The sequence below is a fragment of the Chrysemys picta genome, chromosome 1 (genome assembly GCF_011386835.1).
Source record: "Chrysemys picta bellii isolate R12L10 chromosome 1, ASM1138683v2, whole genome shotgun sequence".
Classification (NCBI taxonomy): Eukaryota; Metazoa; Chordata; order Testudines; family Emydidae; genus Chrysemys; species Chrysemys picta.
The window spans coordinates 66668367-66696114 of NC_088791.1; the positions used below are offsets into that span (position 1 = coordinate 66668367).

General features: G+C 43.1%; 1 protein-coding gene and 1 long non-coding RNA gene across 5 annotated transcripts in view; one reads left to right on the forward strand and one right to left on the reverse strand.

The window, feature by feature from the left end:
* The window catches only part of BEST3 (bestrophin 3), a 34092-nt gene extending 21529 nt beyond the window's left edge, over positions 1-12563 (reverse strand). Inside the window, exons 1-4 of one of the 3 annotated variants that reach the window (XM_005280048.4) lie at positions 12423-12563; positions 9663-9832; positions 6935-7029; positions 6133-6366 (exon numbers count right to left, since the gene is read on the reverse strand). In XM_005280048.4, coding sequence (XP_005280105.1) covers positions 6133-6366; positions 6935-7029; positions 9663-9814 — 481 coding nt within the window. In that variant the 5' untranslated portion in view covers positions 9815-9832; positions 12423-12563. Of the gene's footprint in view, positions 1-6132; positions 6367-6934; positions 7030-9662; positions 9833-12422 lie in introns of those variants that run through there. The other 2 variants (XM_042860140.2, XM_024109095.3) reach the window with 2 other exon arrangements.
* Positions 286-12307, forward strand: LOC122174677 (uncharacterized). 2 transcript variants are annotated; one of them, XR_010593655.1, is made up of 3 exons: positions 286-324; positions 8942-9009; positions 9943-12307. It is a non-coding gene; the product is annotated as an uncharacterized LOC122174677 (long non-coding RNA). The 2 variants fall into 2 exon arrangements; XR_006176819.2 differs by lacking the exon at positions 286-324 and adding an exon at positions 4255-4532.
* Positions 12564-27748: the final 15185 nt, after the last annotated feature.

The window sequence follows — 27748 nt, forward strand, 5'->3', positions numbered from 1 at the left end:
AGCTTTTGATTTTCTGCTGGCCCTGCTTGCCGCTACAAGATAATGAAAAAGATGTTTCAATCAGTAGGGATAGAGACTAACATACAGACCCATAGAGTTTAAGGCCAGAAGGGAACAGTATGATCATCTAGTCCAGAGGTGGGCAAACAACGGCCCGCGGGACCATCCTGCCTGGCCTCTGAGCTCCCGGCTGGGAAATCTAGCTCCCGGCCTCTCCCATGCTGTCCCCACTCCCCCGCAGCCTTGTCTGGCCTGCCGCTCCTGCCGGGCAGCGTGGGCAGTGTGGCAGTGGGGCTGCGAGCTTCTGCTGCTCTGAGCAGCATGGTAAGGGGGCTAGAGGTTGGATAAGGGACTGGGGGTCCCCGGGGGCAGTCAGGGGACAGGGAGAAGGGGGGCTTGAATAGGGGATGAGGTCCTGGGGGCGGTTAGGCGGGAGTCCCAGGAGGAGGCGGACAGGGGACAAGGAGCGGGGGGGGGGGGGGTTGGATGGGTCGGAGGTTCTGACGGGGGCAGTCAGGGGGCGGGAAGTGGGAGGGGGCAGATAGGGAGCAGGGGTGAGGCTGTTCGGGCACAGCCTTCCCTACCTGGCGCTCGATACAGTTTCGCAATGCCGATATGGCCCTCGGGCCAAAAAGTTTGCCCACCCCTGATCTAGTCTGACATCCTGGATATCACAGGCTATCTACATCACCCAGCACACGCACACGAAACCCAGCAACCGCAATTAGACCAAAGTGTTACAGACCACTGGAGACTAGACTATTATGTGCCACAGCCATTATTTTTAAAGTTAAGATATTTATGCTTATATACATTAATGATTAAACAGTTTGCCTGAGGGACATTAATGGCAGGGAGCATTGTCCTTATCACTGAATGCACTGGATTGCTACAGTATGAGCATGTTTAATCATTGATGAAGGTTATGGTGAAACAAGCCTTAGTCCCGAACTAGTTATTTTCATTACAGTGATAAAGGAAATACTTTCTGTTCAATCAATAACTAGGGAGGGTGTAAAACAGCAACTGTTAAAGGTAAACATTTGTAAATTGGCAGGACTAGGTAACTTGCACCCAAGAGTATTAAAAGAATTGGCTGAGGAGTTCATGAACCATTAATACTGATTTTTAGCAAATCTTGGAACACTGGGACAGTTCCAGAAGACTGGAAAAAAACTAATGTTGTGCCAATATTTTAAAGAGTAAACAGGATGACCCAGGTAACTATAGGCCAGTTAAGCTGATATTAGGGTTACCAGTAGTTCCGTATTATAAGGGATTAAAAAATTGCCTTCCCCTACTACTAAATCAGTATGGGACACCTTTTATCCCATATTTCAACCAGGGAAGTAGTGCCGCTGGAGTGGTCTGGAGTGTCACTCTGGCACCTGAAATCCAGGATGGAGTGGCGCTCCAACCGGTTGGCAACTTGACCTGGTGCACGGAGTCACAACGCCACTCAAATTTAGCCCAGTTGCCCCTTTGTCTCTGGACCCCCTCTGACAACTGCCCCTCCCATTGAAATCTGAAATAGTGCCCCTGCTGGCTACAGTGAAGCCCCCTTCTGCTGCTGCCTTCCTCCAGGCCATACCATTCGTGCAGCCCCCACCCCCCGGCAGTGTACAGTGCTGCTGCAGGCAGAGGCCAACAACTGCAGCCTCTGACTCAGCTCCTGGCACCCACATGGAACATGAATAGGAGCTGCAGCCTAGCGTGCCCTGCGTTCTCTGCAGTACCCAGAGCTGGAGAGCCCAGGCTCCAGACCAAGCCCAGAAGTCTACACAGCAATGAAACAGCCCCACAGCCCGAGCCCCATGAGCCTGAGTCGGCTGGCATGGGCCTGCCCTGGGTGTCTAGTTGTGTGTAGACAGACCCTCAGAGGCCCTCGGAAGGATGGGGAGGAGAAGAGACTTGCCCCAGAGGCTCAATTCAAGACTGGGACGTCTGAGGTCTGGCCTGTATTTTTGAAGTACAGTGTTGGCATCAATAGCAATTCTGGGTAAAAGCATGGAAAGGTGTATGTGATGCAATCAGTAAAGAATTAAAGGATGATAGCATAATTAATGTCAATCAACATGGTATTATGGAAAATAGGTTTTTTCAAATAAACAATGTAATTTTTTTGAGAAGAAAAGTTTGGTGGATAAAGGTAACTGTATTGATATCATAGACTTCCATAAGGCATTTGACTTAGTCTTGTGTGACAGACTGTTGAAAAATTAGGAAAATCATGGGTGGTGCGTGAACCGGCTATCCCCTTGCCCCGCTCCTTCTGCCCAAAGCCCACTCCCACTCCACCCCTTTCCTCCCCTCCCCCTGCTCTCGTCCATTGGGGCCAAAGGAGCCCTGAGTCCCCCACCACGACTGGAGGAGGCCCATCTGAGCCCTGGCCTGCCCACCTGAGCCGCCCCTGGTTCGTTCGCCTGAGCCACCCCGAGCCCTGGTTGGTCAGAGGAGCCCTGAGTCCCACTGCGGCCCAGTCTGGGGCCATGGCAGGAAGCATTAGTGGAGGTTTGGGGAGGCTTAGCCTCCCCAAGCCTCCGTGATGCACCACCCATGAGCAAAATCCATACAAAATCATTGTAGCCCATATTAAATGGATTTAAAAACTAGCTAACTGACATATGTAAAAAAGTATTGTAATAATGTACAAGTATAATGGGGAATTATCATTCAATGGGGATGTTTATAGTTGGGTCTGTTTTTGGTCCAAAACTATTCAATATCTTTATCAATGCTTTGGAAGAAAATAAAAAATCAAAGCTGGTAAATAATGGTGGGTACAGGTAAGTTATACAGAGTGATCTAGATCACTTGTTGAGGTGCCCTCATTTGAACAACATGCATTTTAACACACTGAAATGCAAGGTCAGACATCTAGGAAGAAAGACTGTAGATCTTACAAGTTGGGATACAGTATTCTGAAATGCAGTGACATGGAAAAGGACATGAGGTTCATGGTAACTGACTGAACTTGAGCTCCCAGGGTGATGCTGTAGCTAAGAGAGAAAACACGATTCTTGGATACATATGCAGGGGAATATCAACTAGGAGGAGGATGGGCGTATTGCCTATGTCTGTGGCATTAGTGAAACCATTACTGGAATACTGTGTCCACAATTCAAAAAGGATCTTGAAAAATTGGAAAGAGTGCAACAAAGAGCTACAAGAATGATTTGAGATTTGGAAAATTCACCTTACTGTGAGAGATTTAAGAAGCTTAGTCTATGTAATTTATCCCAGAGAAGGTTACGAGGTGACTTACTTGTACTCTACAAGCACCTCGGTGGGGAAGGGATTTCTTTGGCTCTTTACTCGAGCAGAAAAAGGCATAATGTGAGCCAATGTCTGGAAGCTGAACTCAGACAAATTCAGACTAGAAATAAGATGCAAATTTTTATCAGTGAGGGTGACTAAGCATTGGAACAATTTACTTAGGAACATGGAGGATTCTCCATCACTTGCAGTCTTTAGATCTTTCTAAAAGGTACACGAGAGCTCAAACAGAAGTTATGGGCTTGAGGCAGGAATCACTGGATGAGATTCTATGGCCTGTGTTATGTAGGAGGTCAGAGTAGATGATTATAATGGTCCCTTCTGGCCTTAAAATCTAATCTATGAATTTATGAAATATGCTTGCAGGAAAAGCAAATGTGTAGCAATATTTTTGCTTTAACAATTTTCAGTTTGACAGCGAGGTGAAAAAATGGCACAAGTGGCTTCCATAATTACTGATGCTCTTTAAGGGTTAGATTCTGCCACCATTGATTATACTGAATGCAGGATCAACAAGTACTCTGTTCCATAAAGCCATAGCTAACTGTGAATGGGACTAATTATGGAGTATTGTATTTTACTCAACATGAGAAAGATTAGCAGAATCTCACCTCAAGTGTTCAGTACTGTAGCTGCGAAATATGTGTGGGACAAGATATATTCAGATGTATCGTGTTGATTATATTGTCATGACTTGTTCAGGGACACTATGGTAGAATATTTTCTCCAGCTGTTAAGAAACACCAATCTACAGCAATGTATGTACAGTACTCAGACACTGTATCTTTAAGAACAGGCTGTCTTTAGCAAAGAGAGGCAGAGGTGGGTTAGCTTGCAGGAATTGCTGTAATTTTCCTGTGTGTATTAAGAGTAGTTGGCTAGGAGGAATGACAAAAGCTTCACTGACCTCTCAGGCTCAGGTAAACAACTTGCTGTTGAAAAATGCTAGGAAAAGGATTTCAAAATTCAACATAATTTTGGAAAAAGGAAGACATCAACCTGAGCTGGCTCTGTCAATAAGAAAGATGTAATCGGCTGGGAGTTTTTTCTTAAATATTCTAAAACTCTCATGTGTATATAAACAGCATATTTTAACATAGCATAACATCAATAACTTACTGTTGTTTCCCAAAATAATACAGTTTACAAGACACCATAGAAAGAACACAGGAGTAGCCCTGTCGGAATAGACCAATCATCATCTAGTCTGGTATCCTGTCTCTGACAACAGGCAATTCCAAATACTTCAGAAGAAGGTATAAGACCACACCAGGCACTTAACTGTGCAGCAGGGAGGTTGGAAAGGGAATTTATTTTGGCTTAGCTAGCGACCAGCTTCTGCCTTGAAGCATGTGTATGCTCCTTGGTAGACATTGGGATAATACATGTTCTTGGGGGGGGGGGGGGGGAACCCATTTCTTATGAGGTGTATTGGTGGTCATGGGAACTAGGTCACCGGAACATTAGAAAAGGGCATTTCCTAAGAGAAGGAATAAAAGATGCCATCTCATTATTCTGTGCACCACACAAAAATGACAATACTTATTGGGCTGGCCTGTTTGCTTATAAATGATGTTGTATGCTACCAGGCAACAGATCCAGGTACCATTCCCAAACTCAGCTTCCAGGGTGGATTGATTTAAATCAAACAGACTAAAATCATGGTTTAAACCATGATTTTAATCTTGTTTAGTGTTTGGAATTTTTAGTTATTTTCCTAAAGAAGGGTTAATTCTTACTGGTTGGTAACCATTAAATTGTGTTGATTTGCAAGTAAATATAGCATTTACAACAAATGTGGTACTTCTTTTTGCTAAAGAGGAGAATACACTATATCTGTACACATTTATTTATTAATTTTTTTATTATGTTAGAAAATGGTGAATGGTGCATTTTTTATTTACTGGATGATGATTGTTTACTCATGATTTGTGTCAATCTCTATTTGGATGGATATTAGAATTTAAAAAAATTTGGTTAGTTAAATAAAACTGCCTTAAATGTGTTGGATACATAAGGGAAAAAAAGTTTAACAACATATTTTGCATTTAAAACTAACTAATTCAGTGACATTAACTGATTTTTTATGGTCATCATGTCCTTCAAGATTTTAGAACTAGTAGATCTCCTCCTCTCACACCTCATTTTTAGTCATAGATTGGAAGAGAAAATCAAGCTTTCCTATTATTTTGACTCCCAACTGGTTCCTTAGTGTTGAATGAACTAGTTAATCAACTGTACTAGTTGAATAAACTGAAATGAAGATGTCAAAAGCTTTAGCAGTTCAACAAACTCTGGTTCCAGGTGCTTCCACCAGTGACTTCCACCACTTCAGTGGTTTGACTTTCTTTGTAACTTTGGCAGCAAGGATGTAATATTTAATATTATTCATTTAACTGAATTTAAATGATTTTATTAGATTATAGTAAGTTTAGGCCTTAACATAGGTTGTAAGAATTTCAAATTTAATTGTAAATTCGGTTGTTTTAAAAATAAACTCATATTTAATTTAAATAAAAAAATCTTTTTAAAATTTTTGTAAAAAAAATTTTTTTTTTAAATTCACTCTGTCATCCTCTCACTCCCCTGGCTGAGAAAGGCTGAGTGCAGAGGAGATGTAGCATGCTCAGTCATTAGGGCCTCATCTTGTTCTAAAATGGACCTAGATAAAGAATTTAGCAATGGTGGACTCTTAAGAGCATTTTATCTAATCCTTCTCTGACAGTGGGTGGCTTTGACATGGGGCAGTCTGACAGGGATAAGGGGTTAAAGAGAAGAAAATACAAGGCAGCTCTCCAACATCCCCATCTGTAGTCAAAAGGGCAGAGCTTATTGGGGAAAGGAAATGGACAATACCTGCTTCTACCACATGGTCCATGGTTGGAAATCTTTTGTATACAGCTGTGCTCACTGAGCGGAAGATGATCAGGGAAGTTAAATTCACATAACGCATTAGAGTTCTCCTAAGTAAGCGCCCGTATTCATCTCTTCCCTGAATGCTGCTAGAGATCAAGAACATAAGTCTGTCTGGCCACGGCAGATTCACAAACTGGTTCCACCAGCGGTTCACCACCAAAGTAACGTAGAATCCTGCGTGTTAATAAAGTATATCAACATCACTGTTCTTGCTGCAAAACTGACATACACTCAGATCCTCTAATGTTGAGTTTTAGTTCATTCTGTAGGATGTTATCTAGGCTGTAAGGTAACTTCATTTGCCAGAATAATTGTTATAAAATATGCACAATATGATACAGTTAAAGCCAATTATTAAGTAGCTATTACATTCCAAAGGCCGAATCCTGCAAGGTTCTAAGTGCCTCATGCAAGATGTTGAGCACTCACAACGCCCATTCAGTGAAATGGGAGTGAAGGATACTCACTTCACAGGATCAGGCTCAGCTAGTTATTTAAACAAACACAGTTAGTGAATAAAAACTTAAATCTTCCAACAGTGAAGTAATAATTGAAGCATATGCGGTGTTGACTTGACAAAAGCAAATTGACTTTAAGGCAATCTTAATGGATGGCAGTGGTTTTATTGTGAGACAGATTTCCAACATGCCTTTCAGCTCTGAAATACTTCCATGCATTGCCATTTGTGACATCCTAATGGAGGCAGCTTTGTGGATTCTTTCCATAGGTACGCTGTACTTACCAAGCACAAAGGTGACTGGGATTTGTTCAGCATATTTGTCACAGTAAATTGATAATTTTTCAAAGAACCGTTTTTGGTTTCCTGTAAGAAAAAATCTGTAGCAAAAATAAAATGTATATATCCCTTTGTAATACCGCTGCACACCTCGGATATAAAGTGAAGACAATTAAGTATAAATAACCAGATAACTGAAACTAGGAGTGATCTTGGCTAATGTGCACAGATGAATCTTTAAGGAGTTAAATTGATGAACATTTAGGGTGTTAATATTTGTAGCATGTAATAAGGGAGTTGACAGGTGGAGGAATATTATTTGCTAGTCATAAAATATTTCTAATTACTGAAGTGACAAAAACCACTTGTGCTATTCGCCTGTAGCATGCCACCTAACACAAATCAATGGTCTTGGTGCAAACTACTTCAGCAAATGTATTTTTGTCCCATTTTTCAACTGGACTACTTAATAAAAGTGATCTGATCAGATCTTCTGAAACTGGAAAGGGGCACTAATCTGTACTTGCTGTTTTTTGAAAACTCTACTCTTTCCACATCAGGGGGTATATCTCATTTACTACTAAGAAATTTGTCTTGGCCATAAGTTAAAAGGCACAAAAAATCAAATATATTTAAACTAAGGCAACTATAAGCCGTATGGCAGAAAAAAGAATGGAGCACAGTGTAGAATGATAGCTAATGAAATACAATATTCTTAAACATAAGCAGTTATTTTATTTATATATAAAATCTTACAGTTATCTTATCCCATATAAAAGATATACATGGCAAATATTTGGGGTTGTTTTACATTTGTAAAATAAAATCTGCTGTTCATATAGAATGCTTTCCACAGTGTACACTGAATAAAGAGGAGAGTTTTTATGTACAGTTTTAAAGTAAGAATAGATTTTTTTTAAATGAAAGATTTTTGTTGTTGTTTCTTTACATGTCAATGATTTAGTCTTGCTACCAGCTATACCGTGCTGTATGCCTGTATATCTTGGAAGATTAGTGATTGCCCATATAGACAAAGTAAGTCCAAAGAACTTGTTTTAGATGGAAAAAAAAATGTTGAGCTCCAATTCTAGTTCTAAAGAGGGACTGAAAAATAATTTGAAGTCATCCCACTTATTTTATCAGTGAAAGTCTTCATTCCATTAAGAAATTTTGTCTTCACCGAGGTGAGATTTACCATGGGCAGAGGACTAGCATGAGACATACACCTAGGATGACCAGACGTCCCGATAAAATCGGGACCGTCCCGATTTTTAGCTGTTTGTCCTGCGTCCCGACCGATCTCTGGTTGGGACGCAATTTGTCCTGATATTTCACTCTGCCGGCAGTTTGCGGGTTTTTTTGCTTTGCCGGCAGCACTCGGCTTTTTTTTTTCCCCTCCCCCGGTTTCCCAATATTTTCTTCCTTTCATCTGGAGATCCTACATACACCCCACTTAAGTCACACTTGAGGAATTAATTGGGACTTAAGTGTCACATAGGTCTTGTGCTGGCCTTTTGCACTGGGATAAATTTCACCCTGACTTACACACTGATCCTGCAAGGTGCTACTGTTGAGACTTTCCTGTGAGGTAGGGAGAGCATCTCCTGTCGGTGTAGGTACTCCACCTCCCAGAGAGGTATGACGACGGGAGAAGCTGTCTACGCCTGGGGTTAGGATGGCATTACTATGTCACTCAGGGGTGCAGCAGCATCACCAACTCCTTCTTCAGCTGTTTTGTGTAGAGCGAAGCAGGTGCCTTAAGAAATGCCTTAAGTTAGGCACCTAAGCTGTCTGACTGCAGGGGGAAGATGCCCATTTGTGAATCGCTAAGCAAAAATAGGCACTTCCCTGCAGCCCAGACTTAGGTTCCTACCTTGAGGGGATGGGCAGGACTTAGCACACCCCCCTTTTATCAGCATTTCCCATTGGCTAACTCAGGCGGTTCCTGGCCTAGTGCGTGAGCTTTTGTGGATCACATTCTTAAGCACCTATCTCTCTCCATTTATTGTATAGGGATCCTGGTCGCCTAACTCGGCTTTGTGGATCAGAGTGGTGCTCCTGAATTGTCTAGGTGCCTAAAAGTAAGTTGCCGTGGCTCTCAGCATTGCAATACCTAGGTCTCTTAATGGATCCCAACTTGAGTGCCTCCAATTTCTACTGAGTAGATGCTTGGCACCTTGCGAGATTGGGCTCTTCAAAACTATGGGCTCTTATTGCAGTCCTTACTCAGGCAAACCTCAACTTTCCATTTCCTGAGAAAGGGCTACATAACTGGACCATAAAATAATCACCTTTCAGCATTTCCTATTAAATTGCCATCTATTAACTGGTGCTGACATAGACGCATAAGTATGACAATGTCTAGACTTCGCAGTTCAAAACAGGTAATTTAGTCAGTGCAGAGTTAGAGTGGCAAAAACCATGTAATGACATAGGAGTCCTGCAGATGTTTATAAGGCATAACATTTTTGGAAGATGACATATACACAACAATCATCAGCTAGCATGCGGCTGAAATTAGAATCACTTGAAGATGCTGGTTAAACAGTAATTTAACAGTCCAAAAAATCATGTGAGATATAAATTACATTAAAAAGGTCTAAGCAAAAGGTCATGTTATTTAGTACAAAATCAGTCATCAGCCAAAGAATTTGAAGTGAGACTGTGCCTTTTACATAGCATTTGATTCTGATTAAGAAAGAGACATGAATATGTCACATGGAAACAGATGTACCTGTACAATACACTTATTGCTGTGTAAAGACTAGCAAAGGCAATAAATTCCCTGTACAGCAATTTGTAGATGCTGCCTTTCCACTTGAGGAGTAATCTGTGAAATCCAAAGAAGGTGGCATTTGCTACTTTACTGGAGTAAGTGACTGTCATTGTCTTGGCAGGTTGTTTCTAGAAAAGTAAAAACAAGCAAGAAATGGACAGTGTTTTAGAGTGTATCTTAACCCATATATATATATATATATATATATAGCTATAGTTAGTGTATTTGTGACCTGCAGATTGGATTACTGCAATGGGGTTACTCTTGAAGACCATCCAGAAGCTCCAGCCAGGACAGATGTACCTTCCCGTCCGCCTGCTTGGCAGTGTCAGCTACCTGGAACATACAACACCTATTCTTCAAAGATTCTACTAGCGTCCAACTTGCCCCAAGCTGCGGTTCAAGTGACTGACTAGGATTTCATGACATTTTTCTACATTTCCAATTTTGTTGAATTTTTTGTTCAAAATTTCAACAGAAAAAACAGAAGAACAAAATCATGAATTTCCCTGCCCCATTTTCATCCAGCTCTGGTATGATCTATACACCCCAATGTGATCTAGGGACTGCCTTTCCTATTTTATGTCATTGCAGCAAGTGAGATCACCTTGGGGGCTCTTCTAACAGCCTTGATATTTGAGTGGCTGGTGGTAGGACAGTCTTGTTGGTGCCTTCTTCTACTCCAACAGTGCAGTGCCCAAGTTAGGTCACAGTCCAAGACCTAGCTATTTTCTCAGGTCTTCACAGAGCACATTGTAGGTTTCCCAAAGCTCCAGGATTGTGCTGGAATCTCCAGGAATTAAAGATTAATCTTTAATTAAAGATTATGTCATGTGATGAAACCTCCAGGAATATGTCCAGCCAAAATTGGCAACCCTGGCAGCCTGAGTGGAGGGCTAGGAATTTAGCTTATATTTGGTAGTGGTAAAAATGTTTTCCTGTTGACTTTGTCAAAGTGCTATATGGCTCTTTTTGTTGTTTATGCACCTAGGGATATTGGTGAGACGTGTACTTTAACTACAAATATGGAGAGGAGAACTTTGCTCAGCATTTTAGGAAGGAAATAGCAGTAATCTCCAGTTAATGATTGTATAAAATCACTTGCATTGCTCTAGCATAAATGCCACTCTTGCATGTTTTCTTTATGCCACTGTAGGCTATTTACTTTAATTTAAAAGAGAAACTATCAAACCATAAGGGCTGCCTGATAGTGTACAACTTGGCTAGGCCTCTGATGCTGAGCATAAAAATAAACCATGAAAATTTAGCTGTAGAATTGCTAATTTCTTCTTTTATTCATAGGGGGAGTAAACAGGAGGAAGGGACACCCATACGAATTCCATTTCTGACCGATGGTCTCTCCTGAGAGTTCTGATTTGTGTGAAGAATGGCCGGGCAGCTTGTAAAATCCTGGAATATATGGTTATTATTCCTTGGCTTCTAAATGATAGCTGTGCTATTGCTGATTTTTTCCCCCACATCTGTTTTTCGATTGAAGTCTGATAAGTGCAACTAAGGGCTCACATCCTGGCTGATCAGTGGATAGAGGTGACGTCTTGCATGCCAGAATGCCTGGGGGTCAGCATGGGGAGCCTCAATTCTAGTTCCCAACCAAACAGGTGGCTTCACCAAATGGTTATGATGAGAAGAGATCTAGTATGAATAGGGCAACAAATATTTCTAATGGGAACCTCCAGTGAAATTCTATTGGAATTGTGAAAGCCAAGATAGCACAGCTATAGCCCTAGCTAGAACTGAAACTATGAGTACCCCCAGGAGGATTTGTACTGCAGGTGCCACAATAAATTCAGGGGTATTATCTGAAAAGCACTATCACATTATTTTTGTATTAGTAAAACTAAGCATAATTGCTATTAGACCAGTGGAGAGTGAATGATCACAGTATATCTATTTTCTTTTGCTTCATATGGAAATAAATGTTTCACAACACAAGAAGCACAGATTTGGTGCTCTACTTGTGTGGTTTTCTGGGAACATGTTCATAGTCTCCATTATACTTTTTTAATATATAAAATACAATACATAGCAATGGGAAGACATGGTATAAATAAGATCTATATTCCTGGTTCATGGCTTTACTCTTGCAGATGCTGGGCACTAGATACTATGGTGATTGGTGCAATAAAATACCTTATATAGATATTTTATTATTATTTACCTCATTAGCAGATACAGGGCAAAATTCTCTTCTGGTATAAATTGGCACAGTTCCATTGATATCGCTGCAGCTGCACCAATTTACATCAACAGAGAATTTGACCCATACCTGTAATCCTGCTTTTCCTTCCCTTCAGTATTGGTTACCTCTCTGGAATTTATTCCGTTACTGTGACTTATATTTTATTGTACTTTTGCTAAGGCAACCAGAAGTCCTTTGGCATTGGTGCCTAAAAATAAAAGAATATTGTTGTTCTATTAACATTACTCCCAAAGTTAATGGGAGTTTTGTCCAGATACAGACTTCAGGATTGGAAGCATTACAATTAAAATAGAAACCACCGTAGAAAAGGATGGCAATTAATAACATTGTAGATACATTACAGTATATACAAATAAATAACGCCTACGTGCAAAATTAACCATCAAATTTCTATCATTTTATTTCCTGTTTTATATTATGGTGGAGAGAGGGATTCAAATGTACAGCTTAAGTCCAATTAAGAAAAAAAACATTAAGCACATTCTGTGTACACTAACCTGCTATTCTGATGTGGCAGCCCAACCATGAAGGAAAATCCCAGACCCTTTCTTTTCCTCAAATGTCCCCAGTGAAGAAGCCTTCAGGTATGAAATAGTGTCTTTGCTCCTTCTTCACCTTAGGAACATAGGCTATTGGGGGTTTGCTTTCTACTGAGACCCTGGAGGACTGGACTGACAAGCACAGGGGTTAAAATGTCTTTCCACTTCTGGAAGTCTGTTTTTGCCAAGTCCCTCACTGCTGTCAGTTACAGCAGGGAACAGACGCAAGCAACAGCAGCTGCTGATCTTGCTGTTTTCTAGTCTATAATTATAACTCCACTTGCCATCCAAAGGACCCCTTTGAGTTGTATGAAGAGTCTCTGTAATGGTTTGGATGGCACCAAAACCTTTCACCTCTTTCCTTCTGTCCCCCCAAATGGAACAAATAAGAGGGAAGCATTTTTCTCTGAGATTCAGAAAAGAGGATCAGTCTTGCCTCAGTCCTGCAAAGTCTTATGAACATGTTTTTGTGTTACTCCCATGAGTCACTCGTTCCATTGCTTTCAATGCATCAACTCATGGCAATGAAGTTAAATCTTTGCATGATTGGGGCTTCTCTCCCCACTCCTAAGGTCAGATGAACTCTGTCTTTCAGGAATCATGGTGTTAACAGGAAGCTGTGACACATGACACACAATGAGAGACTAGGAGGATGCCATTCAGTGCTCCATGATTCTTCATAGAATCTTTCACAAAAAGAATGAAGCAAGATGATTGCAAAGTGAAATAAAATAGAGCAGAGGGAGAGAGAAATAAGATGCTGTGTAGACCTGTGGGGAAAGCTATATTTTCTGATGAGAGATTTTTCTTGTTTGAGTCCCATCAATATGTACAAAGCGATTCAGGAGCATGTTTTGTTAATTCAACTTGTCTCTGAAGGAAATGATTTGTGATCATCATCTGCTTTTTCCTCTTTGACAATAGCAGACAGAAGACACTTAGCTGTCAAAACACAAAAGACATTACTGCATGGTGTGTGTGTTTTGTGGGCAGGCAGTGGGCTACGGTGAAATATAATAAAGCATTTTAACAGTAAATGGTCTGGCATGAAAAAACATACTGCCTAATCCTATTATAGTGACCGCTTTTCATAAGAGAGCTCCTAACAATGAGGATATTATAAGATCGCTGTTTATAATAATTACTTAGGCCTAAGTTTGCTTGAGAAACAGGCCCTTTAGTAGATTCTTTGAGCACAAGCAGTGCTTAATTGGCGACAGGGCTGAGACCCGGCACCTCGAGGCTTGGCAGTTCATAGCCCCAGGACCTCTGGGCTTGCTGCATCAGTTATAAATGTAAAAAAGTGCTTGAGCCCCGGCACCTCTTTCATTACAAATTAAGCACTGAGCACAAGTGACACTACTTAAATAACTAATAAGGGACAGGTGGTGTCAGATGGTTTTCCAGGGCGTGCTCCAATATTTTCATATAATGAGGTGAGCAGCTGAGACTGCTCCATTAGCTTTGTGCAGTTTTTCAGAAGACACAGACTTGGAACTTTACAATTTTGGAGGCAGAAATAAAATAAAGTTTCCAGAGTGCAGATCCACTGAAACTGCCTTGGAAAGCTGTAAGTACATCTCCCTGTACCCCTGAGGTTTGCTATATCCGGGGAGGATTCATCCCAAAGACAGGAGGTGTTTTCACTATTGCTCTCCCTCGGGGTACTCTCCCCCCATCCCGCTCCGCCACACCCGAGGGAGGCAAAAAGGGCTCTGCAGGAACCCTGCTAGCCGAGGCTGCTGAGGGGATACAATGATTCAGTGCATCCTCTGACCAAGTTGACAATACCCTTTCCCAGACACTACTACTCACATTTTAGGCCGGGTTGGTCCCCTAAGGCCTTCCTGGTTCATGGGAGGTTGTGCCACTCCAAAATCCCTGCCTAGTGACCTTACCACAGTTGGGGGCCTCTCCCCCAGAAGCAAGCATAGACCCTTCATGATTTTAGTCCCATTATGCTAAACTTTAAAATATCTTCATATTTGGATACAGCTTTTCTGCTTTAGATTTATCTCAGTGATTCGTACTCATGTCATTAACAGCAGATTTCAGGTGCTCACTAAAAGCTCACACACTATAGCAGGGCTGTGAAAGCAATCACAGCACCATGACGATCCATCTGACCCTGTTCCCACCAGGACTTGTTATAGAAGTTCACAAAAAGCATTTTTAATACAATGTTAGGAAATGCCTTCAGCTTTCAATGGGTGAGGGACAAAGCCTGGGGTTTCAATGTGCGTTTTGCCTGAATAAGGGTGAAGGTGCCACTCATTCAGTGAAAACAGTGCTGAGCCCACATAAGGATGCAGAACATAGTAGTTTATTTCTGGGTGGAATGTGAATAGTATGTGTAGTGATTTATCTATGCCCTCAAATTTGCAAGCGAGAGAAGGTGAAATTTCTGCAAGGGTTTTTCCTTTTGTTTTCTCATCTCTGATATGTGAATACCAGATTCCATGGTAGAATCATAGAATATCAGGGTTGGAAGGGACCTCAAGAGGTCTTCTAGTCCAACCCCCTGCTCAAAGCAGGACCAATCCCACCTAAATCATCCCAGCCAGGGCTTTGTCAAGCCAGGCCTTAAAAACCTCCAAGGAAGGAGACTCCACCACCTCCCTAGGTAACGCATTCCAGTGCTTCACCACCCTCCTAGTGAAATAGTGATTCTTAATATCCAACCTGGACCTCCCCCACTGCAACTTGAGACCATTGCTCCTTGTTCTGTCATCTGCCACCACTGAGAACAGCCAAGCTCCATCCTCTTTGGAACCCCCCTTCAGGAAGCTGAAGGCTGCTATCAAGTCCCCCCTCATTCTTCTCTTCTGGAGACTAAACAATCCCAGTTCCCTCAGCCTCTCCTCATAAGTCATGTGCTCCAGACCCCTAATCATTTTTGTTGCCCTCCGCTGGACTCTTTCCAATTTTTCCACATCCTTCTTGTAGTGTGGGGCCCAAAACTGGACACAGTATTCCAGATGAATAGGGGGGAGGGATAGCTCAGTGGTTTGAGCATTGGCCTACTACACCCAGGGTTGTGAGTTCAATCTTCAAGGGGGCCACTAGGGATCTGGGGCAAAATCAGTACTTGGTCCTGCTAGTGAAGGCAGGGGGCTGGACTAAATGACCTTTCAAGGTCCCTTCCAGTTCTAGGAGATGGGATATCTCCATTAATTTACAATTTAATTTATGAGGCCTCACCAATGTCGAATAAAGGGGAACAATCATGTTCCTCAATCTGCTGGCAATGCCCCTACTTATACAGCCCAAAATGCCATTAGCCTTCTTGGCAACAAGAGCACACTGTTGACTCATATCCAGCTTCTCGTCCACTGTGACCCCTAGGTCCTTTTCTGCAGAACTGCTGCCTAGCCATTCGGTCCCTAGTCTGTAGCAGTGCATGGGATTCTTCCATCCTAAGTGCAGGACTCTACACTTGTCCTTGTTGAACCTCATCAGGTTTTTTTTGGCCAAATCCTCTAATTTGTCTAGGTCCCACTGTATCCGATCCCTACCCTCTAGTGTATCTACCACGCCTCCTAGTTTAGTGTCATCTGCAAACTTGCTGAGAGTGCAGTCCACACCATCCTCCAGATCATTAGTAAAGATATTAAACAAAACCGGCCCCAGGACCGACCCCTTGGGGCACTCTGCTTGAAACCGGCTGCCAACTAGACATGGAGCCATTGATCACTACCCGTTGAGCCTGACGATCTAACCAGCTTTCTATCTATCTTACAGTCCATTCATCCAGCCCATACTTCTTTAACTTGGCGGCAAGAATACTGTGGGAGACCGTATCAAAAGCTTTGCTAAAATCAAGGAATAATACGTCCACTGCTTTTCCCTCATCCACAGAGCCAGTTATCTCATCATAGAAGGCAATTAGGTTAGTCAGGGACGACTTCCCCTTGGTGAATCCATGCTGACTGTTCCTGATCACTTTCCTCTCCTCTAAGTGTTTCATAATTGATTCATAATTGATTCCTTGAGGACCTGCTCCATGTTTTTTCCAGGGACTGAGGTGAGGCTGACTGGCCTGTAGTTCCCCGGATCCTCCTTCTTCCCTTTTTTAAAGATGGGCACCACATTAGCCTTTTTCCAGTCATCTGGGACCTCCCCCGATCGCCATGAGTTTTCAAAAATAATGGCCAATGGCTCTGCAATCTCATCCGCCAACTCCTTCAGCACCCTCGGATGAAGCGCATCCGGCCCCATGGCCTTGTGCACGTCCAGTTTTTCTAAATAGTCCCGAACCACTTCTTTCTCCACAGAGGGCTGGTCACCTTCTCCCCATATTGTGCTGCCCAGTGCAACAGTCTGGGAGCTGACCTTGTTCGTGAAGACAGAGGCAAAAAAAGCATTGAGTACATTAGCTTTTTCCACATCCTCGGTCACTAGGTTGCCTCCCTCATTCAGTAAGGGGCCCACACTTTCCTTGACTTTCTTCTTGTTACTCTTAACATCTCTTGCTAGCTGCAACTCCAAGTGTGATTTGGCCTTCCTGATTTCACTCCTGCATGCCTGAGCAATATTTTTATACTCCTCCCTGGTCATTTGTCCAATCTTCCACTTCTTGTAAGGTTCTTTTTTGCGTTTAAGATCAGCAAGGATTTCACTGTTTAGCCAGGCTGGTCGCCTGCCATATTTACTATTCTTTCTACACATCGGGATGGTTTGTTCCTGCAACCGCAATAAAGATTCTTTAAAATACAGCCAGCTCTCCTGGACCCCTTTGCCCTTCATGTTATTCTCCCAGGGGATCCTGCCCATCTGTTCCCTGAGGGAGTCAAAGTCTGCTTTTCTGAAGTCAAGGGTCCGTATTCTGCTGCTCTCCTTTCTTCCTTGCGTCAGGATCCTGAACTCGACCATCTCATGCTCACTGACTCCCAGGTTCCCATCCACTTTTGCTTCCCCTACTAATTCTTCCCTGTTTGTAAGCAGCAGGTCAAGAAAAGCTCTGCCCCTAGTTAGTTCCTCCAGCACTTGCACCAGGAAATTGTCCCCTACACTTTCCAAAAACTTCCTGGATTGTCTGTGCACCGCTGTATTGTTCTCCCAGCAGATATCAGGGTGATTAAAGTCTCCCATGAGAACCAGGGCCTGCGATCTAGCAACTTCTGCTAGTTGCCAGAAGAAAGCCTCGTCCACCTCATCCCCCTAGTCTGGTGGTCTATAGCAGACTCCAACCACGACATCACCCTTGTTGCTCACACTTCTCAACTTTATCCAGAGATTCTCAGGTTTTTCTGCAGTTTCATACCAGAGCTCTGAGCAGTCATACTTCTCTCTTACATACAACGCAACTCCCCCACCTTTTCTGCCCTGCCTGTCCTTCCTGAACAGTTTATATCCATCCATGACAGTACTCAAGTCATGTGAGTTATCCCACCAAGTCTCTGTTATTCCAATCACATCATAGTTCCCTGACTGTGCCAGGACTTCCAGTTCTCCCTGCTTGTTTCCCAGGCTTCTTGCATTTGTGTATAGGCACTTAAGATAACTCATCGATCGTCCCTCTTTCTCAGCATGAGACAGGAGTCCTCCCCTCTTGCGCTCTCCTGCTTGTGCTTCCTCCCAGGATCCCATTTCCCCACTTACCTCAGGGCTTTGGTCTCCTTCCCCCGGTGAACCTAGTTTAAAGCCCTCCTCACTAGGTTAGCCAGCCTGCTGGTGAAGATGCTCTTCCCTCTCTTCGTTAGGTGGAGCCCGTCTCTGCCTAGCACTCCTCCTTCTTGGAACACCATCCCATGGTTGAAGAATCCAAAGCCTTCTCTCCGACACCACCTGTGTAGCCATTCGTTGACTTCCACGATTCGACGGTCTCTACCCAGGCCTTTTCCTTGCACAGGGAGGATGGACGAGAACACCACTTGCGCCTCAAACTCCTTTATCCTTCTTCCCAGAGCCACGTAGTCTGCAGTGATCCGCTCAAGGTCATTCTTGGCAGTATCATTGGTGCCCACGTGGAGAAGCAGGAAGTGGTAGCGATCCGAGGGCTTGATGAGTCTCGGCAGTCTCTCCGTCACATCGTGTATCCTAGCTCCTGGCAAGCGGTAAGACACAAGGATGGTCACAATTTTATTAGGTTAAACCAAGTTTTATAGTAAAGTCTCAAAATCCCCAATACGGGCAAGGACCTACAAACTACTGCCTTCTACACTGCAAAACAACACTATAATATAAACACATAAATACTTTTGCCTTAGTATCTAAGGACTGAAATAAATGTCTCAATTATCATCAACAGAATACCTTGTAGCCGATTAAAAACCTGTAGTTTTATTATTAGGGAACGTTAGTTCAAATGAATGCAACATCAGGACATGACAGATTTGTAACACTTTGCTTAAGGTATTTACACCTCAGTATCACACTCAGTTATTTTTATAAGGTGTCAGTGGCTAGACAGGAATCAGGAATTCTATTTATACACATTGTACTCCTGAAAGAGTAAATAGAAAGGTTGGATTTTGCTAAGTATATAAATTATTTCACATTTGCAATGAATATTTTAACTATATCACTTTGTCCATTCTCTGATATCCCTCCATAGACCGCCTCAGCTGTTATAATTGCAATGATACCCTGGAGTGCACAGTGTAAGCACTTCCTTTCTCGTGAGCTTATAAATGAGAGAAGTTCCACAGAGGTCTCATCTGGGTAATCCTCCTACTATTGCACTGCCTTAAGGGAAGCTCGACTTGTAATAGCATCACCAGTGTACAGGACATGGAGAGTTTACCATCAAGTGCTCTAGCCTGCTCTGAACAAATCTAGACAACACAGTGGTAAAAATGCCTGAGCCCATACTAGCATGGTCACTATTGTTACCAATGGAGGAGGTAAGAAAGGCACCGTGGCCCAGTGCATAGGGCACTAAACTGGGACCCTGGAGAGCTCTTCCTGGCTCTGCCATGTGCCAGCTGTTGTGATCTTGGGTAAGTCATTTCTCCTTCTACTGTCTTCCTCTTAAGTTCTTTGGGGCAGGAACTAATTCTTACTCTGTTTGTACAGAGCGCAATGGGGCCCCAATCTTGGACTGAGTCTTGAGCTGTGAATGTAATACAAATAATGCATAATAATAATGTCCAAATGCATCCCAGTGTAAACAAGGCCAGTGGGTTTCTAAGTATCCAAGGTTTGAGAAACCTGTAAGAGTTTTCTCATGGAAAAGGAAAAGAAATGACTAAAATATTGGGCAAATTGCAGTAGCAGAGAACAGCAGCTGCTATTGATTTTTCTCTGAATAAAACATTTGTTTTTTTTTTACATACAGTCACTTGCCATTGGGATTACCGGCTTTATAGAACTCTTAAACTAATTAACATAGGATAGCTGTATAATTAAGCTGTCCACTGACTCTTTAAAATGAATATGTAAAGAGCTGCCATGAAGTTTAGTACTCTCTTCGGTGAGAGGGATTGAAATAATTAAAAGTAATTCCAGTAAGAGAGATACCGCTGTGCTTAGCACCACTCACTGTGGGTGATAGAATATACTTTAAAGTAGACTACTTTATCTCCAGCAGTCATATGGTAAAATATGTCAGAGGATCACAAATGCTCTCTGTATGCAGGATAAAGCCTGCTGCCTCAACAGATTAATTGCTAGGGTACTGTAACTCCACATGAAGAAACACTTTGATATGTGATGCCCTTTTAACAAAATACACTTCATTTTCTAGTCACCGGTGCTGACTTTGGTGCCTTGATAAACATTATGTTTTAGCCGATAGCATTGTTGTCCATCATGACAACGCCTTTATTGCCCTAGGACACCCACACAGGGGAACTGCTACACAGGCACAAGAAGCTGACATATGGAATGTGGTACCAGAGAGGCTCCTTCTGTCTCTGTGTGATTCACCCCAGCAGAAGGCAGGTGGGGAGCTGGAGTGAAGAGAGTCATCCAGCTGACACAAAGCACTAGGGGTTGACATCAGAGAAAGCATTGGCTCCCCTCTGTGCCAGCAGGAAGGGCAGGGTGCTTTGTCTGACTGCTGGGGAGAGACTGAATGGCTCCAAGACACTTCTGTGTCAGTTGAAAGCTCCTAAATGAAATATTTTCTGGGGAGAGGACAGCATCCCTTTGGACTGAAGTTTGCCTCTGGGTTATTGTCCTCTGTAACTCCCAGGTGGCCAAGGTCCCACTAGGCCCTCTCTTGGCATACAGTTACTGCTCTGGAGCTATGAGATGGTAGTGTGTGTGAGGCTACATGGGATTATTCAATTTACTCATTGGCTCCATACCTAGGGGGAAAACCTGGCCCCATTAACATCAAATAGGCATTTTGATTTTGACTTCAATGGGACCAGAATTTCACTGCTGGTGCTTCCTCTCACCAGGCACATCTGTCTTCAGTATTGACTGAGTCTGGGCAAAATCAATGTAAGCAGGAATAAAGGAGTAATATGCCCCCTATGCCCACCCAATATATTTTCCACATGGTGTGGAAATATGTTACTTCTCCTAAAATTCTTATATTGATTAATGGATCTCATTAGCAAGGATTTTTACTTCTGGTGAGTATGACTCCACCTTTGGTACATTCACTGTCTGTTCTCCTTTAACTTCTCCTTATGTTATGGTCCCTAGAGGTCCAGCAAGGCAAAGATGGTTTGTTAGGGTGCAGAGGTAGACACTGACTCAGCTGGTCTGTCTCAACTGTTTACATTGTAATTGTTTGCAGGGCTGTCCCCAGGAGCCTCATGATTGCAAATGGGAGAGAATGTTTGATTTTGAAGAGAAAGGGGTGGGCATCCAGCCAGCCAAGGTAACAGCTTTACCATCTGCACCAAAGTTATACATCATAATGATCTTTCAAGGTCGATCTTGCATCTAAACAAAATAAATGAGGACCCGGGGGGGGGGGGGGGGAAGGGCGGGGGGAGAAAGGGAATCCTGGTCCCAGTGAAGGCAATGGCTAAATTCCCCTTGACTTCAATAGGGCCAGAATTTCAGCCTATGTTTTCTGAGAACATCCAAAATGCTATTAACAATGCTTACTTGTGCACCGACAGAAATAACATAAGCCCACCTGCTCGTGGGAATGAAAAATATCAGGAACAGCAAACACAAGCTTCAGATGACACTTACCTGTAAGGTCTTGTCTAGACTAGGATTTAAAGGTGTGATGTGAGCACATTAGCTAATTCGTGCTAACATGCTTTAAGTCTAGTGTAAAGAAGACATACTACCTTCACCTGGGCGACACTGGTCAAGTTAAAATGCAGGTAGCCAAAGCTTAGACTTTAATGTGTCCACTTTAGCATGTGTTTATATTTTATCTTGTCTATGTTACACTTTGACCATGTTAGGTACCTCAGATGTGCTAACAACACAGCTCTTATTGTGCTCTGCACAAAGCCTACAATACCGAACAGGCCACTGCAGAAGGAACTGTTTTGAATCCAGGGCTTGATTGTGCTCTCATTGACACTGATGTCAATAGGGAGTAGCTCTATTGAAATCAGTGGAGTCTGACTTTGCAAGGCAGCCAGGAATTCATAGATTATTGCTTATGAAAAGCATTCACTTTCTTTCATAAAAATGCAGCTGTCTACCCATTTGCCTAATATTACTTATTTTCATACTGAACCCTGCAAAAGCTTTAATCCACTACTGCTCATCGATGAAATTCTGTTAACAGTATTTTGTACTGTAGTAGACATTGAACTATATTGAACCTTCATAACTACAGTTTAGGCTCCAAATATATATTTACATTTCCCTAATGTTCTCTTTATGATTCAGTAAACTGGGTTAGATTTGAAATAATGGAATTTTTAAAAATTAAGGTTTGTACAGTATATTAAACCAATAAAATAAGTAAGAAAAAAATATTGCAGATGTTTGAACTCTAGATTTAAGGACTAGATCTTATCTATCTGTCTTACTTGTCTAGGTGTTTATAAGGGCTCCATCACAATCTTATTTGAGAACTTCCCAATACAGAAAATAATAATCTCATTCTTCTTCCTTCCCAGCCTGGAAGAGGAATAGTTTGATTAACTGCATTTTGCTTTGTGTGAGGGTGCATCTGAAGACCTGAATGAAGAAAAATAAAATCAAATAAGTGAGCATTGCACTTAGTTTTGAAATTGGTAAGTCCTCTGTCCATTCTTATCTTTTGCATGAATGACTTCCATATTATGGGTCCAGCGCCTGTGAAATTACAAACATTGAATCTATCTCCCCTTGTAAGTATGCTCACACTTCTTATCAAACTGTCAACTGTCTGTACTGGGCTATCTTGATTATCACTTCAAAAGTTTTTTTTTTTCTTCTCTTAATTAATTGGCCTCTCAGAGTTGGTAAGACAACTCCCACCTGTTTATGCTCTCTGTATGTGTGTATATATATCTCCTCAATATATGTTCCATTCTATATGCATCCGAAGAAGTGGGCTGTAGTCCACGAAAGCTTATGCTCTAATAAATTTGTTAGTCTCTAAGGTGCCACAAGTACTCCTGTTCTTCTTTTTGTGAAATTTCTGTATCCCGTGCTCATGTGCCTCCCTTTGTTGATGAATGGATTCCATGGTTCCAGTGAAATGTAACTTTCACAGGTGGTTATAGTCACATTGGAAGAGGCTATCTCTTAGCTTGCTAGATTGAATCCAACAGCTGAATATTAGAACAGAGGCCTAGAACTAGATTTGATATTCAGTGAGGAGCTAGTGCAGAGAAAAGCATATTGGGGAATGTGCTCCCAGTGATGTGTGATGCTATGCAGACAGGCTGCTGCATTTTGTACTAAGGCATTTGATTCCTTTTCTAGACAGGAGTTGCAGTAATCCAGTCTGGCAGTCATCGTGCATGGCCAAGTCTGAAGATGATAAGATTAGGCAGGATTTTGTGGCCAGTTGGAACTGGGAGTTGGCATCTTTTGCTTCCATGGCTATTTGGGCAACCAATAACACTGAGGAATCTAAAAGGACTGCAAAGGTGTGGGCTGACTTAACAAACAGAGTGTGAATATGTTATAGGGGGATAGCAATTATTGGTATCCATTGGGAGTAAGCAAGGTCTGAATGAACTCTCCCCTGACATCTAGTGATGAGCTGTGGGGGTGGAGGGGAGGGGGGGGGGTAAGGAGAGGAAGACTTCAGGGCCAAACTATATTTACATGAACCTATTCTACTTAGGTAAACAACAGATAGAGCTGTGTTGCCCAAATGATCAATTTTGGCTGGTGTTGGATTATAATTCACCTTTAGTATTGAATGCAAGAGTAATGAAATGTTGTTATCCTTATTGCATGAGTAAAGAGCAGCAAGACTATACTTAGCTTGTCTTGATTGAGGGGGTCACCCTGAACTGAACTGAACTCACTAAGCAGGGGGTTCAGATCCCAGATCCCAGTGGAAGGGAGAGAGGGTGGGGACAGGAGAGGAAAGTGATCAGGAACAGTCAGCATGGATTCACCAAGGGCAAGTCATGCCTGACTAACCTAATTGCCTTCTATGATGAGATAACTGGCTCTGTGGATGAGGGGAAAGCAGTGGACGTGTTATTCCGTGACTTTAGCAAAGCTTTTGATACGATCTCCCACAGTATTCTTGCCAGCAAGTTAAAGAAGTATGGGCTGGATGAATGGACTATAAGGTGGATAGAAAGCTGGCTAGATCGTCGGGCTCAAGGAGTAGTGATCAATGGCTCCATGTCTAGTTGGCAGCCAGTATCAAGCGGAGTGCCCCAAAGGTTGGTCCTGGGGCCGGTTTTGTTCAATATCTTCTGATCTGGAGGAATGCATGGATTGCACCCTCAGCAAGTTTGCAGATGACACTAAACTGGGAGAAGTGGTAAATACGCTGGAGGGTAGGGATAGGATACAGAGGGACCTAGACAAATTAGAGGATTGGGCCAAAAGAAACCTGATGAGGTTCAACAAGGACAAGTGCAGAGTCCTGCACTTAGAATGGAAGAATCCCATGCACTGCTACAGACTAGGGACCAAGTGGCTAGGCAGCAGTTCTGCAGAAAAGGACCTAGGGGCTACAGTGCACGAAAAGCTGGATATGAGTCAACAGTGTGCCCTTGTTGCCAAGAAGGCTAATGGCATTTTGGGCTGTATAAGTAGGAGCATTGCCAGCAGATCGAGGGATGTGATCATTCCCCTCTATTCGGCATTGGTGAGGCCTCATCTGGCGTATTGTGTCCAGTTTTGGGCCCCACACTACAAGAAGGATGTGGAAAAATTGGAAAGAGTCCAGTGGAGGGCAACAAAAATGATTAGGGGGCTGGAGCACATGACATGAGGAGAGGCTGAGGGAATTGGGATTATTTAGTCTGCAGAAGAGAAGAATGAGGGGGATAGCTGCTTTCAACTACCTGAAAGGGGGTTCCAAAGAGGATGGATCTAGACTGTTCTCAGTGGTACCAGATGACAGAACAAGGAGTAATGGTCTCAAGTTGCTGTGGGGGAGGTTTAGGTTGGATATTAGGAAAACCTTTTTCACTAGGAGGGTGGTGAAGCACTGGAATGGGTTACCTAGGAAGGTGGAGGAATCTCCTTCCTTAGAGGTCTTTAAGGTCAGGCTTGACAAAGCTCTGGTTAGGATGATTTAGTTGGGAATTGGTCCTGCTTTGAGCAGGGGGTTGGAGTAGATGACCTCCTGAGGTCCCTTCGAACCTGATATTCTATGATTCCATGACAGGTATTTCTGCCTGGTAGTGTGGGCTTTGCCTAAAAATCATAGGCATCATTTGACCCGCCCCTCTCCACTGTTTAAAGACAGAGCTGATTAGGCTCAATTCAGAGTCTTTTGTTCAGCGATCACTAGAGCAGAAATAACTGATAATCAGGTCTGAAAGTGCTGAAGCCTTAGACCTGCTGTGGGACAATATTTCTGTGGAAGAGACTGCCCAGCCTGCATTAGCAGTGAGGTTCCCCCAAGAGCTGCTGAAATCATTGAGCAGAACCTCAAGAGATTGACTCACAGAGGTCACAGTAGAGAAGCAGGTGGCAACAGAAGGTGACTGGGCAGAGCCATCTGCGGTGGAGTAGATGACGCCACTGGTGCTGGAGCTATGGTCCCACACCCTGCTCCTCCTCTTCCCCTGGGGCCTGCCCGCCCAGAGCAGCCCCCAGCCCATGTCCCTGCTCCCTGTGGCATACTGCCTAGGGCAGGTGGAAGGTCCGGGGCTCCCCAGGTAGCTCTTACCACAGCCTGGCTCTGGCTTCCAGCCTGGCCAGGGGCCAGGGCCTCCAGGGGTAGAGAAGGAGCAAGGGTGTGGGACCATAGCTCCAGCACCAGTGGCATGGCAAGAGGGGGGCTAAGGTCCACCTCAGCCCCCAACTGAGAAGAGGCTGGCACTGCTGGCAGGGCCTGCACTTCACCTGATCAGCTCCACAGCTGCGAAGTGTAGCCCCTGCTTCCACTCTCTGCACCTGCCCAAGGCTACTATGCCCATGTTAAACAATGGGCAGGCATGGCCCTCCCACTTTTAAAAGTGGGGGGGCCAAGGCCCCCCTGGTTCTGTAACCTCTACCGCCACCCCCCACCCCCCCGGGTGAACTCATGTGAACGCACCTCTGAACTCTGGGTCTTCGATGACCAAGAACAGCAGCGGTGAGTGGGGTGTGGTGGAGGGAGAGGAGAGTGGCATGTTAAAGGGACATCTGGTTGTTGGACTTTCACACTGCAAGGTGAGAAACGGAGGCAAAGGACACTGCCTGATGTACTCTGGGTTGGGAGTTTTGCTCATGGTGAGATGTGTTGGAATCAAGATTGTGGTGTTTTTCCAAATCTCCAAATTACCAAAGGTTCCTTTCCACTTTTTATAAAAAGTTTTCTCTGCTATACACAGACTCCGTGCTTGTGAGAGGGGAAGTATGGCCTCTTAGAGGCGCCCAAGAATGGTGTTTAATTTTCCCAGATTACTGGGTGGGGGCTCGAGCTAGTTCTGTGTTGTATTGTTAAGAGGGACCCCTAGATTTTGAACCTTATATTTTTTGCTTCTGACTCCACCTGGCAGAAGGATTACAGGAGCAATGCAATTTGTGGGGAAAAAAACCGATTTTAGGGGCTGTGCAGTTTTGTTGGGCAGTGCTGTGAGGCTACACATTGTTACAGAGCCCACAATCAGGGAATACACCAGTCCAAGGTATATTGATAAACAGGTTCCTGTCAAGGATGTTAGCTGCACCATCATTTTACCACCAGCAGCAATTTGGCTTATTTCTATTTACAATGAAATGTGTTAATGAACTTTCATCTTTCTGATTGTGCCTGAGACTCAGCCTACGACGAAATCATGTCACATAAGAGCTCTGTTTTTAAATAGATGTTTAAAAACAGTTACCGGGTAATTTATTTTAATTTGATAATGCATCAAGAAATATATTCTTAGTAGTTTCAACTTTAACCACATTCATTACATACTATGCAATATGTAACTGTCTGATTGTTTCTGAGGTGTGTATAGATAGCAAAATATGAGAGTTTATTTTTACAAAATAATTCTGATAATGTTTAATTTTTGCTCAGCCAAATATCTTCAGAACTGTATTGTCTTTTATTCTGTTTGCAAGCTAATTAATCTGGTTCAGACTGCAGATTATGGTGCCAATTATAGCCATTTCAAAGGATTAAGGACTATAGGATTATCTCTAGTGACAGTCAATAGATGAGAATGTATAAGTAAGAGGTGGCTTGTACTTTCTACTAAGTATTCTGCTTCCACTTGTAACATCTGTTATACAACCATGTTTTTTTAATCAACTTTTCCCCTAATGTGCCCTCTATCTTGGCTGACCTATGTTCAAGAAGCATTGATTGGATTCTGTTCCAATTAATTAATATCAGTGAATGAGACTTCTTGGTAAGGGTTTGCAGGATCAGGACCATGTACTTGTACTCTTAAAATCCAGTATCTCTTTCTCTGAGGCCCACCTTTTTGTAACCCTTACACCCCTTTGAAATCTATGGCCTAGCAAATACATGTCTCCCGCCCTGCAGGATTTCAATAATCTGTAGATTAAAAAAGCTTGAGAATGTGACCCAAGTAGAGCCTAAAGACTCAGAAACTAGAGGGCAAATAAAAAGGCACCCCACCACCATTTTCCATTTTTTAATTCAATGTGTGTGGGTTGGCAGCGCACCTTCGGCACTGGGTCTCCCTGGCAGTCCAGGGGGCTTTGACTCTTTAGTCAGTAAGGGTTTGTCTACATTGCAATTTAAGCCCAGGCTCAGACTCAAGCTTGAACCCAGAGCCCCCTTTTGTCTACACACAGGGTACGTCTCCACTGCAGTGCAAGCCCAGGGTTAGTAGAACTCA